The sequence below is a fragment of the Mercenaria mercenaria genome, chromosome 18 (assembly GCF_021730395.1).
Source record: "Mercenaria mercenaria strain notata chromosome 18, MADL_Memer_1, whole genome shotgun sequence".
Lineage (NCBI taxonomy): Eukaryota > Metazoa > Mollusca > Bivalvia > Venerida > Veneridae > Mercenaria > Mercenaria mercenaria.
The window spans coordinates 50,198,233-50,216,245 of NC_069378.1; the positions used below are offsets into that span (position 1 = coordinate 50,198,233).

Here is an 18,013-nt window from a genome sequence, read left to right on the forward strand (position 1 = left end):
CAATAACAAAACACAAAATGAATCAATAAAGTCACTTATAAACCGACTGCTACTTAAATCAGTGTAAGTAAAGTTGTTGTTACAACATTGTACATGTTCGTTACGTTATGAGATAAAGTTTGTCTTGAACTGCATAATCCATTAATTACGTTTAGATGATATTGCATTTACAACTTATTTGACCCCGTTTTTTACGTGAATGACAGCATTCTCGTGCAACTCGTGCAAACAGAGTTATGAAAAGTATGGTGGAGAATTCAAGGACAAATTATAAATGACATTAAAGTGAGGATAACTGTATATTCGTCCAGTTTTGATCATTGACATTCCAGCTGTGTATTAGTAACTTTTGTGAACAAGATTAGAATGTTGCTTTTCCACATATACACATTGATTGGACCTCTCAACCAAATTTCATACCTTATTTTAGGGATTTTTAAGAGAATACATTTTCAAAAGTTTGTTGAATGTGTTTTGATATTTAAGTGCATTGTAGTTCATGAATACCAAGTTAAAAATTAATAATGGCAACATTTCTAGGCCTTTATTGTAAGCCACTAGACTTCTGTAACGATAAATGTTTAATGTATTAAGGGGAATATACTCTTATAGTTTTAGAATGTGGCATTCCTTGACCACCGTATCTTTTCTTATGCACTACTTTGTAAACAAACTAAATAATGAGTTTTAGCTCACATATGCGAAATGAAAAGCAAGACAGTGAACTTATTTCACATTCTTTCTTTAAATTAGAATCTGTAGGACATTGATAAATGTTTGGACAAAGTGAAGCACTATTATTTTCGCACCAAAAAGTCTTAATTGTTGACTTTGAATGTACACAAGAAGTCTTATGTAATTCAACAATAACTTTCTTATTTCAGTTTTTCTCATTTTTATTTTAGTGAGCAATCCTTTGTGTACTTATAACAGTTGAAACAGTATTCATTTCATTTACCAAAACCTTGTACTTTTTTGCAGGTAAATTTTATAATACCCCACCCACTTTTTTTTAATTTCAAAGTATGCGTCCCCTTAACGAATTCACCATTCTGACAATCAGATTTGTTCTACAAGTAGTGAGGAGTGCTTCCCCTTTAATTGTTCAATCAAAGTTAATTGGAGTCGACATGAGAATGGCACAGTGCCTTCAGCAATATATAACAATGTTAAGATAAAAGTTTAGTTCAAGTGCTGCTAAATACCGTTGGTGCACGCACTCAGCTGCAAATTTGTTGGAATTATTTTATAAAATGAAATAAAACAGAGGTACATGTATAACTGCTTCTATTAAGGTAAGAGTTTAAAGTGAATTTTATAACTTTGTTTCTATTCTATCTGTACTTTTTTCTACTAATTTATTTGCTTACTTTATTTTACTTACTTACCTACTTACTTACTTGCGTACATGCTTGCTTGCTTACTTATCTTTTTCTCCCTTGCTTGCTTACTGACCTACTTGCTTACTTTAATACTCGTTTGCTTGCTTCCTTCCTTTATTGTTCGCTCGCTCGCTCGATTACTTACTTTCTTGCTTGCTTGCTTACTTATTTAACTAACTTAAATATTCGCTCACTCACATAACTTGTATTTTCTGAGCGGCAAATTGACAGATCGCTTACTGTGACGTCGCAGGTTCGAATCCCGGAAAGACCAATACGTATGTGGGCTCTCATAATTCTATGCAACTTCAGTTGGGAAAACGATGAAATACGTTGTCTTGTAATAATTTGACCCGCGCCATGAGTAAACCAATATAGTGGCTTTGCGACCAGAATGGATCCAGACAAGCCTGCGCATCCGCGCAGTCTGGTCAGGATCCATGCTGTTCGCTTTCAAAGCCTATTACAATTAGATAAACTGTTAGCGAACAGCATGGATCCTGACCAGACTGCGCGGATGCGCAGGTTGGTCTGGATCCGTACTGGTCGCAAACGCACTATGTTTGTTTTTTCATGGTTCGGCTCATTTGTCCTATGATAGATGTAGAATTTAACACAAGGAACGGTAATGATATAATGTCCCTTTTACTACACTATACCTATTAGTATTCTTGTCCTAGTTAAGAATGATCTTCAAATCTACTTCCTTAATTAACTCTCATCTACAGGAAGTTTCGTGTAACAAAAGTTTGACAAGTGCACAAAACTGTGTTGAAATGTTTGATAATACAATGTAGCGCTTGTTTACGTCGCTCTATAATCATGACACATTTAAAGTTCAGATTTTATATGAAATAAGACATTTAAAACGGGACAATAGGTACCTCGTCCGTCCGTCCGTCCGTCAGTCAGTCCATAATTCCTTTAGTCAGTCCTGTTCTTGCCGGTCCATAACTCTCTCATCCATCAAGGGATTTTGATACGTATGTTTTCAAAAATGTTCCCTATAATAAGACAATGTATCTATCGCCCCTATAAAATGGTGTTATAACAGCACGTAAGCGCGAGAATCTCTCTGTTACCCACGAAAAGTGACAAGAACAGCCTTTTTTATGCTAGAATATTGCTTAGAACTTACTTTAACATCGCCTTAACATTGTTAAGCATGCAAACAAAGTATGTGCAGTAGCTGGGCCCATTATTCCGAAGCTCAAGGTCACCAAGGTGTTATACTTAGGTCAAGGTCATATCTTTGTTACTATTTGCTTATATCTTACGGTTGTAAGTCTGCGCTCCTCCAGCTAAAACTAGTAACATCTGGATATGAGTCTTGTATGGATGCAAGCAAATGAAGAAAAAAAATAACAAAAATCCACAGCAACAACAACACTTCTAAACTGGAGTGTCCTCTATATCTTGCATGCACTATTTTTCAATTAGTAAAATAACAGTCATTTTTGGACGAATTAGTTTGGCTGAGGGTGGGTTGAAGTTGGGGTATCAAGTTGGATGCGCCTACGAGTAATCATTGTACGAGAAGAAGATTAAGGCGGGGTCATGCTTTAGGGAAACTATCATTTTCATCAACGCATACACATTTAGAGTTTGAACAAAATCTAGATATCTAGGCAAAATCAGTTACAAAAAGCTTAAATGAAGTCAGCTGTTGGGAAGGCGTTGGATTTTTAAAAATGCAACACCAATTTCTTGTGAACATAATACTGTATATAAATTTAATTCCTGTTGCTAGGTAATACAATTTAGTCTCTTTTTATCGAAAAAAAAACAACAACAACAAAACATGTTAAGTCGCTTATCACGCCTGACCAAATATGGATATTTATAGGTATAATACAATTATTAAACACGCACTTGGTTAAATAGAGTAAATCAAAAAGCATATATTTATATGTGGATATTTTTTGCAAGTTTTATATAAGGTTAAACTACTTTCAGGACATTGTAATCGGAACACTTTGACAAGGTAAGGGACAAACCTTTTACAAAAGGTGACTTAATTTATACCCCTTTTTCACAATAAGTTGTTATGTCCTATCAGTACTATAGGAACCAGCGCAGTCCTGAGCTGTCTTGGCGGACAGGTTCTTGGACACTATTTTTTCACTTGTGGTGGTCACAGAGGTTTAAATTAAAGCTAGTTTTTGTTTATATTTCATTGTGGGTGTATTTTTAACATTCTGATAGAAAAGAATGAGGGTATTTTTTATTTGAAATCTGCAGTGGGTGGTGGTAGGTTCATTCCCCACTGGGACCTTTTTCCCCCTATTTTCCTTTTTTCTAGTGATTTTTTACTTCTTTCAAGACTTATTATTCATTTATTGTACAAAAGTGGACAGTTTTCATTTGATAAGCGAGTTCTTGCTGTTCAAAGTGAATTTACCTCAGAAACAGAAAGGGTAGAGTTAGACATCTTTAAAAATACTGAGTTATACATGCGGTAAAAGTTCTCTTTTTGCCTTCACACTTTAGACTACATATCGTGGAAGAAGTGTAGGTAAGTCTTACTTCTGCCCCAAAGTAGTTTTTGAATGAAGTGAGCTAAATTCAAAACAGACCCGCAGGATTTGACCTTAATTTTTCAATGTTGGAGTTAGTATTCTGTCTCATTAAATCATTTTACTTGAGACACCCTAGACAAAAAAATATACTCAAAGTTTTATTTTATGTTTTATAATTGTTTACAGATCGTTTAATGTTTCTTTTATTGAAATTAATGGTATAATGAATTCTCTGCAAACGTTTTGGATAGTAGCCATCACATTGAAATTTGTCTCTACTTGAGCTTGAGGAAATACCATAAATTATACACAATTTATAAAAATCAGCACTGTAATTTTTTTTATATAAAATTGCAACACAGTGCGAAACACGGTCAACTTTAAGAATATACCAAGCAAATGCCATTTTTTTAAACATTACTATTAGGAGTCTAATACCTTAACTGCCACATACATCACTTCATTGAATAGTCATCGCATATTGATCGTAAAAAGAATTAAATACCTATGGCAAGAACTTGAAAAAATGCCTTTGTCATCAGTGTCATTTATACTTACTGTACAAAATGAGAATTATCTTGTTTTTCTTGTTGTGTAACATGATTATTGAAACATAATGGATAGGTGCCTCTAATGGGCGATGTAGAAATTCCGTCTACCAAATACTGTTTCCCAATAGTGCCATCACCACATACACTAAAACTACGACTGCTGACTCAACAAAACATCAAACTGAAACAAGATATTGAAAAGTCGATGATTAAAACTCGAAACCGACAGTGCGATGATGTAAAGTTAAAATTACGATAAGAATTGAATTTATATATGATAATGAAAGTCGAAACTACGACAATTAATGAGACAGCTCAACCACGATGATGAAAAATCGATGAAGAAATGTCGAATGATGAAAAGTCGAAACTTATGTGCCGAACAGTCAAAACGACGAAGTTTAGCAGGAAAATGAAAGAACGTAATAATTTCGAGTTTTCGCCATCGTTGTATCGTCTTTCGTTTTTCCGAGGATATTTTATGCTGCGATGACTCAAACGTGCCACTATAACCGGCTACATGTTAAACAAAAAACGAGAAACATTTGTACTTTTGTAGTGTAGGTTAGTAAATGTGTACAATGTATTATTTTTTAACGTTATGTTATCATCAATCAAGTCGCTAAGCTTACTACTTTAATTGACAAACAGGTATTCTTGAATATTGTATGTAATAATTCATTTGAACTTGACTGAACTGGTTTAGTATTTGGGTCAACTGCAGTGCAAAATATAATATGCCCACTTATTTACATATACAGTCAAACCTGTGTTAAGTAGCCAGCCAAGGGAGCAGCATTATCTGGCTGCTAAAGACAGGTAGCTGCTTAAAAGAGGTTGAAATTAGAATAAAAAGTCAATTTTGGAAGTTAGCTGACTGGCTGCTTAATGCAAGTGGCTGCTTAATAGAGGTAACCGCTCAAGCAGGTTCAACTGTATACCATAACTTACATAATTGATGAAAACCCCTAAATAAGACTTAAGCCATATAAGCATTTTTTTTTGGTAAGTTTTCTTTATAAAACCTGCGGGGGCAGGTGTTTGTACGCATCAAAAATAATGCACTGAGTATAATGCGCCACGTATGGGATTCGAGCCCTTGACCACAGGAAAGAAACTTTGCTCTGTACTAGTTAACCGGTTTGAAAAGTAACGGCTGATGATATTGGACAGATGGTTTTATGGTGCCGGTGGTATTCCGTATTTACATGTCATGCCAGCCTCAGTATGTTAAAAATGCATGAAATTATGTAATCAGTAAGTACGTTTCATTATGGTGCACTTGCGTGGGCGGTGTTTTTGATATGTACAAGACTTTCATACTTGAAATGAAGAAACAAGGCTGTTGGATAGTGATCTAAATGTAAGTGAAGTGTTGTGTATGAATTAATTATACGCATGTGCATGTTTGTACGTTTCTTTAATCGGAAGGGGATATTGTAGATATGGGGGCGGAGGGGGAGGGGGAGGTGGAGGAGGAATATGGGGGATACATAGACGGTTCAGAGTAAGGATAGGTTGTTGAGTTTATTGAAAGACATTATTTGGGCGAAGACTTCGTGAAAAGTTAACTAAGAAAGGTGTGTATGCATATGAATTCAGTATTTCGTAAAGTCTGTAAGGGAGGGGTTTTCAAAATAAATGAGCCGCACCATGAGAAAACCAACATAGTGCATTTGCAACCAACACGAATCCAATCCAGCCTGCGCAGTCTGGTCAGGACCCATGCTGTTCGCTTTCAAAGCCTATTGCAATTAGAGAAACCGTTAGCGAACAGAATGAATCCTGACCAGACTCCGCGGATGCGCAGACTTGTCTGGAACCATGCTGGTCGCAATTGCACTATGTTGGTTTTCTCATGGTGCGGCTCAAATGTCAGTGCATACAACTACCACTTTAATGTTTTCTTTGATATACTAGCAATACTTGCCACTTAATCTACATTAAATGAACAACTGACCATACATTTATCTACATTAAATGATTAACTGACCACCACAATTAAGCCGAAATAAAGAAGATTAAATTGTTTCTAAATCTACAGAAATAGTACACTGAAATAAATTTTCGATTCTACGTGTAACATACTAGTAGAGGATATTTGTTTTTTTTCAGCGTAAATTTCAAAAATCATTCACGAGTGAACATCATATGCAGTATTTTCACGAGCTGTACGTATAGCAGCGAGTGAAAATGTAAGATAAGCTGGTCATGAGTAAAAGAAATTTTGATCTAAAATAAACAAGTTTTCTTTGTACTCCATAGTTTGACTAGATTTACCCATTTTGTAGTTTCTTACCAGTTTTTTCATTATGAAAATACCAGATATATTTCACTCTAATATTTATATAATTCACTGAAAAGTATGTTATAAAAAATCTACATACTTGTTTCGAAACACACTCGAATTTGAATGGAAACTAGATATAAGAATGAACAATATTTTTTCGTGTTTTTTTTTACGCCTCGATAGCCTAGAGTGTCCACTTCGAGTGCGGGAGGTCGTGGGTTCGATCACGGGTCGCGTCATACCAAAGACGTGAAAAATGGAACCAGGAGCTCTATTGCTTGGCGCTCTGCATTTAAAGGGAATCCGGCTTCCCTTCTCTCATACACTCGTGGGGATGGATTTCATCAGAAATGAGATGTAGAGAGTGAAGAATATAAGTAGTAGAACTTGCTTCACAATCGACCGAAAATAAATAAGTATAAACAACATTTGAGCCGTGCCATGAGAAAAACAACATAGTGGCTTTGCGACCAGCATAGATCCAGACCAGCCTGCGCATACGCGCAGTCTGGTCAGGATCCATGCTGTTCGCTAACAGTTGCAATAGACTTTGAAAGCGAACAGCATGGTGCTGGTCTGGATCCATGCTGGTCGCAAACCCACTATGTTGGTTTTCCCATGGCACGGCTCATTTTTGTTGATTATGGCCTAGTTTAAGAACATGTGTTCTTACGGACACACGCATGCAGGCATCACAATAACCAAAACATTAGTTGGTTTGGCCGAAATGTCATTGTAGTTTTTGACCAACTTAAATAAAGTAGAGCTCAAACATTCTCTAGACTTTTAATCAGTTTAAAATCAGGATAAATGGAAGTAATATCTCCCTGTAAATCATTGCGCCTTGAGAATCTGTCAGATGGTTTACTTCAAAATTAATGTTAGTTCGTTATCAGCTTATCACACTCGTCTGTCTTTATTCCGCTGTAATTTATGTAAAACTGTCCAGTTTTCGTGAATCAAAGACTGAAAGAACATTGTTGCAGAGTAATACAGTGCGCTTCTGTTCGAAATATTGGAATTCTATGCACGTGAAAACTGACAATGTGCGATATTCTAGAACTGCGGATCGTGTGTGCTTGACAATTAACATTCATAGACATTCAGCTTAGAAAACAGTATGTGTGCATTAATTTTTTAATCTAAATTTGGATAAACCTAGAGTTTTTTTTCTGTCCATATTGCTGTAGGCATTTTGACTTTTGGAAGTGTCTTACCATTACTAGATTTTCTTTAGGTAGCGGACCCGTAATGACATTCGGATATTTCCGTGCGATTTACGTACCCTCCGTATGCGATTTCGGAATCATTCGGCCATAACCGAATGATAACCGGAGAATGCCGAAATCGCTTACGGAGCATACGGAAATCAGCGGAAATTGCCGATTGTCATTACGAGATAAAATCCATATTTCACGCATACTAAGCAATCAGTCATAGGACGGAAGATTATCATGCAACATTCTATAACACTATTGTTTTTGTTCTACTTATGGTGGCAGATGTTGGTTAGAGTTTTAGACCTTTGTAATTAAAATCATATAATATCGTATTAAGGGTAACTAGTTCATTTATTTCAAGTTTTTTTTTCAAAACGTGTTTTAAATAGATCATGCTGGAATGGACGATCAAGTGTTTTCTCAATGGATTTATATTGAACTCTTAGAGTGAATTATATTTGGTATGTTCACATTGTAACATATATTTTGCGCTGGCACGGAACTATACAATTCAATGCAGAAGAGTATGAATTATCAATAATCAAATTACGTATTTTTTAGTTAATATTCAACTTCTTCTTACATAAACATTGTTACGTCATAAACACCAGATTTTACATTTTAAACAGCCGCTGGTAGAAATAAATTATACTGTATCTGAAACATGTATTCATTCTGATGTCTTTTATCTATAAGTATTTTAATCAGCAAGGTTGCCTTAAAAGGACAAAACTTCAGATTAACATAAAAACATTACTTTCATCTGTTAATTATTGTAAAAATAAACAAAATTGTGTTAACTGAGCAATGTTTTTGTTTAGCCAGTAAAACACATAGAACTCATTTATCGCGTGTTAGTCACTTAGTAAATGTTCGTCGCGCGGTAAAACAATTATGATTTAATTGTTATTTACATCATACTAGAAAAAAACTCACTTAAATCATACCGGTTTAGTATTCTTTATATCTATATTTAAAACATATATAGATCTTACATTTGGTGGCATGACTATTGCCTTGTCGTAGAGAAACTCGTATGTACACAAAATCAGAAGAGTTTAAAGCAGCATGCCTCCAGATTTGGCTAAAAAAATAATCTTTCTTTCAAATTGAAGTTTGGTCATATTATGAACATTAGAATATGATTTTTTGTTTCTAACATATTTTAAAAGTTCCAAATCAAGAAAAAAAGATGACCGCGTCGGGAATCGAACCCTGGACCGCCGCGGCAATAAAACATTTTCCCGTCGTCGTAACCAATAGCGCTGTAGCTGAAGTAGTGAGTAATTATTTATAATCGAGACAGTTTACCTGGAGTAAAAGTTTGACAAACGCTTTTCGATTTTCATCGCAAAAAGTAGTAAAAACAGCAAATTCTCATGTGTTTCCGTAACATAAAGTTTGCCAGTAATTAAGTTTTAAAGCCTTCTTAAGAAATGTAGCATTTATTTCAAGATATCTAAAAACAATTTTTTTGTTGCCGAACGATCTGGAGGCATGCTGCTTTAAAAGATGTTACATGCCGTTACGTGTTTTCCAAGAGACAAACACAGGCGTGTCGTAAAACGTTAAATAATCCAACTATAGAAAATCGATCTTAATTATATTTTATTCCAGAATACACAGGTGTACATATCAATAATGCAGTATCAAGCTTTCGCCTAATGTCTTGCAATCCGGATATATTATTCAGTAATTAACAAGAGGCTTGTCATAAAAAATTCAATAGGGTCAGGCATAAAGATAGATTACTGTTAAATACTATTCATGTAAACGACAGAAACACGAAACAGTCTTCAAACACTACGGAGACTGATTACGCAATCGCAACGGAAGGTTGTGGACTTAGCTTTCTGGTCCCAAAGCTTATGAAACTGACATGATTATTGACTGCAGCCTCAAATTGCAACATTGAAAACTAAACAATCAGGACCAGCTAGTCAGATTTTTGCGTTTTGAGACTTACAGCCAAAAATTTTATGACCTAATATTTGAGCCGTGCCACGGGAAAACCAACATAGTGGGTATGCGACCAGCATGGATCCAGACCAGCCTGCGCATCCGCGCAGTCTGGTCAGGATCCATGCTGTTCGCTAACAGTTTCTCCAATTCCAATAGGCTTTAAAAGCGAACAGCATGGATCCTTACCAGACTGCGCGGATGCGCAGGCTGGTCTGGATCCATGCTGGTCGCACACCCACTATGTTGGTTTTCCCATGGCACGGCTCATTTATGTTCAATAATATAACTTAATATATCTTAGCTACCAGCATCTGTGAATTGCAACTGGCAAATTATGCTATTGAGACAGGGGACGGGAAAAGGAAGAAAGATTAGGACTTTTTATATTTGGACTACTTTTAACAGACCAGCGTAGGTTTACATCAATTGATTTGGTAGTGGTCAACCTAATGTCCCACCGAGATTTTCAGTACATACGCGTTGTCTTTTATTAAATCATGCATTTATTGTTAGCTACAAATCAAATAATACCAATCGTTTTTTTTTCGTTGACCAATGTATATAACAGAAAATGTTTAGTACAATGTACTACTATCTTAACATTGTTACTTGCAAGTTTCACGTCTACTACAGGAATCAATACTCAATAAATCTATAGTAACCGTAACTAACACTGTGGTTAACATTACATAACATTACAAAAATATGCACTCTTGATGTTCCACAACAATTGTAGTCCAGGAGACACTTATGTCATTCCTTTAATTTGGAACATTTTCATAGTGGTATAGAAAGGATCTTTAACTTGCCGCAGTCGGCTAGTTGCAAAATTACAGTCTGATGAAAGGACTTATGTTAGCAAAAGTACATTATGATATATATTTCTGAAAATATAATTTCAGATGTAAGATTCTCAACAATTATCCATTTAATCAATGCTGTCAGCGTAATATTAAAGTGGAGACTCGAATAATGGAAAATAATATTGCGTCACACTTACATGTATCTTTCTTTTTTATATTTCAGAATCGTTTGAATAAGGATGGGAAAATCAAAGAGGAAGTCAAAATGCTCCCTGAGGTCGTATATCCTAAGTGCTATGGTGATAGTTGCGTTCCTGACAATTTTGTACGAAATAGCGATTTTCTGTACTCTGGATAGAATCAGTAACGTGAGCTATTTTGGCGGGCTCATTTCCGTTCCAGAAGAGAGTTTAGACAATAGTCAAAAAATTACGGACGGATTCGACGCCGAAATAGTTTTACACGAGTTAGCTGGATTCCGAGAGGGCGGATTGAGCGTAGTTGGAAGAAACAAGGTTATAAATACCGTCCATTACGTCTGGTGCCATAACAAGACTTTTGACTTCCGGAATTATCTAAGTGTTATGAGCGTCTGGAAGATCCTGAGACCGGATATCATTGAATTTCACCAGAAGGTGGCGCCAAAACCGGATAAGTACGACGACTGGCTGGTTGAAATTCAAAAAACTATTCCGAGCTTTGTTATGAAAGAGTTACCACAAGACTGGGACGGTGATGATATGGGTTGTGGTTTCTGGTTCGGTCTGGCTGTCATAGACGATAGGGGAGGTAAGATACATTTTACATGCAGTCGTTATTACTTTGATAGGTGTACAAGTTTTAACAAGGCAACAAATTGAAATATGCTTGTCTAATCTTTCGGATAAATCAGTGGACGCTAGTGTCGCAGGTCTAAGTACAGATCAACCGGTAGATAAAGGCAGTGTGCTCGTGTATGGGGCTCAAATACTGATCGGTAAAAAGCGATGAAGACAGAAAATACCATTTTAAAAAAGAACAGTCACTTTCGGTGTTGTGAATATAGATAATACTTTTAGGGTGAAGAAAGCATTTCATGACTTCTTAATCTTATAATTTTGACTTCAAAATTCAAAGACCCAATGGATCAGGGGTCACACTGGGAATTTATTTCTCTGAGCCACTGCTTTTTCCGAAGATAAAATTATGAGGCCAGCAACGGCGAAGCGCATAGCATTGACGTTCTTGTAGGACTACATTATATGTACCAAAGTACTACTCAAGAAATTAATGTAGTTAATTATAACATATTTCTTAGTAACCCTTTAAAAAGCTAATTAGAAATCAATTTGTGTTAATTTCTAAAATAATCACTTTTATAAACATCTGCAATGTAATTAAAAAAATTCTGAAAATCACATTTAAAATAAAGATGTCAAAAAAAAGAAAAAAAAAACTTGTTAAAAAAAAACAGTGTCTTATTTTGCACATTGCCTATAAGACGGTGGGGTTCGATGCCTTCGCATGTTTTATTCTCGAAAAATACTTCAAAATAAGAGCTCCTTTTGCAACAGTTGTCATATTTTCTTAAATGTAGACTTTTTATTGGCTTTTTATTAAGATTGCACTAAAATATCTCGTCAGAAATGACAGTAATATCCGAAAATCACGGTCGCGAAAACGGGTGACAAATTCGTAAAACGTAAGTTGGAATTAAATATTTGATACAATACCTATGTTTTATTGCTTTTCTATCATCATAACTATTCAATATTTACAATTTCTGCTTGTCTAAAGCATTTTTATTTGTTTTTGCCCAAACTAACCCTCGGCAATCATAGAAAATTTGTCTAACGGCCGACTGCTCATAAAATCGTTTAAAGTGCACAAAATGATGATTATAATTATCCAGTTTGTTATTCAATAATCTAATTATCGCCAATTAACTGCCTGATCAAATAAAAAAAATTCAAATTGGCTCCCTCCCTTTCAATAACGGATGTTGTGTCTACACAGATTATCGATTTTTCACACCTTTTGGTTCGTAAAACTGGCAATATTCGTAGTTTTGCAGCGGGCCATTTTCGCCAATCAGAAAATTTCGGAGCCACATTTAATTTTTTGTCGCAAATGGCTCAAGTGGCGATCGACAGCGTGACCCCTGTGGATATAACCTCGGGGTTTCAAAATCCATTGCTTATCACATTATCTTCTTCCGATGCGTAAAAGGAGTTAATTTTCTTTAGCCATGATTATTATGTTAGTTGTTTCCTTAAATATACAATTTAACATTTAAGAAATCTATGTAAATTGAATAGTAAATCAATGAATTGTTTTAGCTAACAATTTTTTGTGACAATATTGAATACCAATTGTAGCAAATCCATATACAATGTAATTTAAACATCTACACGAAGTTACGAAGTAGCTAATTCCGTATAAAACGTTTTACAAGTGATTTCTAATATGTAGAGCTAAATTGTGTAAAACTTTTAATATTTTGAATGTTAAAACCTCATACGCTTATCGAAATAAAGAATAAAATCTTACATGATCGTACAGTTAAAAAAGAAAGTTCGGGAAATATTCCACTCGGCCAAGTGCTATCTTTCTACAACTTCCAATATATTTCAAATTAAGATATGTCAATATATTTTGCATCTAATACCTTCTGTTTTATAAAACTATAATTTCTACATGCCAAGAATCAATGCAGTTTTATATAAAAAAGTAAACATCTCAAGGTAATTATATGAGCCGTGCCATGGGAAAACCAACATAGTGGCTTTGCGACCAGCATGGATCCAGACCAGCCTGCGCATCCGCGCAGTCTGGTCAGGATCCATGCTGTTCGCTTTTAAAGCCTACTGCAACTAGAGAAACTGTTAGCGAACAGCATGGATCCTGACCAGACTGCGCGGATGCGCAGGCTGGTCTGGATCCATGCTGGTCGCAAACCCACTATGTTGATTTTCTCATGGCATGGCTCATATGTGTTTCTTATCATTATAAGAGGGGTGATCGGGAACTTCGTAGAGTGTTGCTAGAAAATAAAAAAGAAACTCTATATACGTTGAAATTATTATATATATTTTAAGGTTGATATGTCTTGTCCACGATGTATAAATATCAGGTAAAAATATTAGATAAAGTAGCTTGCCGCTTACTTTCAATTATTTACATGCTGATATTGTTCCCAAAATAGAGGGATCAGTGTTCTTATGATTCTTGCCTGGTTCATTTTGGCCCATGTGGGTCCAAACTGTGAAGGGAGCGAGCGAGCCAAGAAGTTCGCAGAAAGGAAGCATGTTAAGCTGGAAATTAAAGATGAAAATAGCAAAATGAAATGTGTCGTTTTCATGCATATGCACTGTTAGAGAAATGTATCAATGTTTTAAAGTAAATCCTATATGTGTCAGAAAAGGTTTCATATTGTAAAGTCGTTAACTTGTTTCTTTATCTATTTTCAGGTATATACGTTGGTGAAAATGTTATAATAACTGAAGAAGTGGTGAAATATCTGGAAAGCGACATGACACTTCTATTTTCTAAATCCAAATCCTCGGAGTATGCCAGTGTTGCCTTTGCCATGGGAACAGACCACGATGAGGATTTCAAAACATTCAGAAGGGCCTTTGCTAAAAATAAAGAAATTCCGAATAAAGCACATTTTTGTGAAATTGTAGATGAAAGTCTAGACATAACTAAGACATCATGTTATGTACTAAGTGCGCCGTTAAGCCCAGCGGATGTATTTCAATCTGAAACGCAATTCGGTGAATTGGTCAGAAAATTAACGTATGGTTCCACAGAAAGGAAAGCAGCTAAAGCAGTGCTGCCGGGAACTATTCCAAAAATAGTCCACTATGTTTGGTTTGGTTCTAAGGAGCTAGATTTTATGATGTTTTTAAGCATGCTTAGTACTTTATTCATTCTTAATCCCGAGAAAGTCTTTATTCACACAGATGGAGGACTGAAGGGAGGATACTTTGACAGAATATTGAAAGATCAACGAGTGGTCCTTGTGCTCCGGGAGAAGCCTTTTAACATCTATGGACATAAAGTAATATATACACAACACCGCAGTGATATAGTCCGAGCCGAATGTTTGCTAAGATATGGCGGTATATACATGGACTGGGATGTCTTGTGGCTCAAAAACCCTGACGACCTTATACAAGCTGGATATGATGCAATAGCAAATTTTGACCATATTCAACAGGGAAATTTTCCAGATACTATAAATTTAGGTGTTTTAATGGCCAAACCTAAATCAACTTTTATAAAGAGATGGCAAGATGCCCTCGCTAATTATAAATCCGAGGATTTTCTATACAATGCAGTAGAATTACCGTACAAAATTTATGAAAAATATCCGCAATATCTTAAAATAGAAAAACGGTTACAGGTTATGTGCTTTAGATTGAAATGCCACCCAACATTCCAAAATGATTTCAAAAATTTCATGGAGGAGCAGCCATTTGATTGGCGGACAGATGTTTATTCCATTCATTTTACATTTCCGGATCCGCCGGAGCTCACTAATGAATTCGCTTGTAGGAACGGCACTGGACGGTTCGCTGAAATTGGGCAGTTCATTTTGCAGCATGAAAAGAAACTGAAAACGTGAGGAAATACAATGAAAACGGTTTACTTGATTTACTTGAAATGGTCACATAATAACACATTCTCACAAGAAGTGATAAATAAAGTTTTATTTATTGAATATGTATATAATTATTATACTTAAGGTATTCATATTATATTTAACGTGAAGTGAAGTATTTTTCTGGATTAACCCAAATTGTGATTTAAATAATTTAGAAATGAAAATTATTTTGATATTCAATTATTTTGATTAACAAGAGTACTGGACAGCAATTTTACTACCCGTAGGCTGCGTGCCGATCTATGCACAAAATACTGCCTAGTTCATGATGTTGTATTGCCATGTACAGAAAGTGCAAGTTTTGCAAACTTCAATCAGTTAAAGCAATGCCGTAATTGACAAGGGCCGTAATACGATCTTACGGAGTTACTTTTCAAACAACCCGGAAATGCGAAATCCACACGGAGAATAGTAAACGAACGGAATTCCGATTGTCATAGCGTCTATGACTTAATGTTATTCTAGACGTGCTCAATGCAGACTTGGAGTAGCCGGTATAAATTAAGATCCGGTATTACCGGATTCTATTTAAACAAATATCTTAATTATATATTTTGCAACCATGGTTATACTAACCCTAACCTTTAGTCATATATTGCTATTAACACTAAATGCGTACGACATGCAAAATTAGCATATTTTTGCGTGCGCTCAATTGTAATCACTTCGGTATGCGCATCAGACCGCTCAACTCTGCAATGAGTTACATCGGTTTTTCCTATGCCATGTGAACTCTATATATCAAGAAAATAAATATGAAGCAATGTTAGTAATGAGGATGCAATGTCCAATGACAATGTAACATAATTTTAAATAAACTTTACATCTATTTACAGTGACAAGCGTCTGTTTCAACAATTCCCACCTAAAAATTTTAACCTTTTGTAGGTAATTCCACTAGAAAACAAATGCTGACAAAATTTTATTATGCATTGTAATTTCGTTTAGACCTTAACCATTGCGTGTTTTATAATGACTATTTGATTTTTTTCGTTTGAAAAAATCCATTGAAGGGTATAAAGACGTTATACATTATTTCATAACTGAAGCACCCACGCCGCTTAGTCAGTATAGGTGAGCGTTGTCTCGATCTCGGGGTAGCGAGTTCGATCTCGGGGGGGCATTTTCTCCGTGACGATTATAAAAGACATTGTCTGAAATCATTCGTATCACTCTGATAGTTCATGTGGATGTTGGTAGTTACTTTTTCGGAACGTTATACTGGTACAGATCCAGGAACACTGGTTAGGTGAACTGTCTGCGTACATGTCGAAGCGGTGTGCAACGACGTTAAACCCACACACCCACACCACACACCACTCACAACACATAACAAAATAACTGATATGTTATGCATATCATTTAAATGTTATTGGTGAATATGTGGTAAGCGGTACTAGCGACACACTTTTCCACGATCCGGAGTTTGAGTTCGAATTCGCGGACGTATTACGTCTTCATCCCATTCGATACCACGCTATATTACTGGATGCGAGAAGTAAATATAAGTTATGACTTCCTCTACAATCGGTATAATGTTTTAGGTTATGTCTTATTTATGCTTGGCCATAGTTTTATAGAGAATTCAATGGTTTCTGTTGCGTGTAATATGGAGACTGACATTTACTAGATTGATCCACATATCATTTGTAGCCTTGACAATCGATGGGAAGTAACGCGAGTAGATCCTGTCATCTGTGAACAGGGAACTGGGATGTGACTGTCAGGAGGTCTTGTATGATTAGAAGGACGGGGCCCAGAAAGATTCCTGAGCGTGACGGGTTATGAACGCAATGCCTCAACTATCTACTGATGGATCTACCTATATGGAACTAGCTGTATCCATACAAATTGTCGTAAAAACCGTGTTTATGGCAGCTTTATAGTATTTTAAGTGACTGACCTTGTCAAAGCTAACCAATAATCGAGCAATAAGTCGGCATATTCACCATTTCGAGAATTTTTTTGCTAGATTCGTCATACTAAATTTAACACTGGGTTCTACAGAATTTAGTAACCGTGCTGCAATTCAAAGTATTTTTGCTTTGACAAGTGTGTGGATAAGTTTAATGTTATAACGTGCTTCAGAAGTTTGCATAGAAACATGTTAATGATATGGGCCTATAGTTTGCTGGATTACTATAGTATCACATTTCATATTGAGAGCAGCGACGTTTGCCTTCGTTCACTCAAAAGGGAGTTGACCAGTGTTTAGGGACTTTTGGAATAGCAGTGGTACTATATCATGGATCTCATGGCGAGTTCCTTAAGGACAATGGGCTTTATTTTATATGGGTCGGTAGCCTTATTCACTTTGGGGTTTTGGAGTAGTTTCCTGACACCATTTGGGTTTATTTTTATGTTCGGCATCAGCGGATATTTTGGGATCCTTAAAACATTTTTGGACAGCTGAGACAATGATAGTGGGGAGATGCCGGAGAAAACAGACTGGAAATGTTTGTTTAGGATGTTTGCTTTTCCAAGGTTTCCTGAAGTTAGAGTACCACTTGTCTGATCTTTTAGTGGGGAAATACTTTGGCTGTCTTGTCTGGCATATTTATTGATTGAGTAGAAATTTTTGGCATTAAATTTGGTAAAGTCAGTATCAGTTCAAAATGTTTTCTATGCATGCACTTGC

General features: G+C 35.8%; 1 protein-coding gene across 4 annotated transcripts in view; it reads left to right on the plus strand.

The window, feature by feature from the left end:
* The first annotated feature begins 1,102 nt into the window (after positions 1-1,102).
* Positions 1,103-18,013, plus strand: part of LOC123539497 (MPN domain-containing protein-like) — a 36,429-nt gene continuing 19,518 nt past the window's right edge. The window contains exons 1-3 of one of the 4 annotated variants that reach the window (XM_045324140.2): positions 1,103-1,295; positions 10,951-11,516; positions 14,177-15,432. In XM_045324140.2, the coding sequence (XP_045180075.2) occupies positions 10,967-11,516; positions 14,177-15,336 (1,710 nt within the window). In that variant the 5' untranslated portion in view covers positions 1,103-1,295; positions 10,951-10,966 and the 3' untranslated portion in view covers positions 15,337-15,432. Of the gene's footprint in view, positions 1,296-3,230; positions 3,367-7,584; positions 7,861-10,950; positions 11,517-14,176; positions 15,433-18,013 lie in introns of those variants that run through there. The other 3 variants (XM_045324141.2, XM_045324139.2, XM_045324143.2) reach the window with 3 other exon arrangements.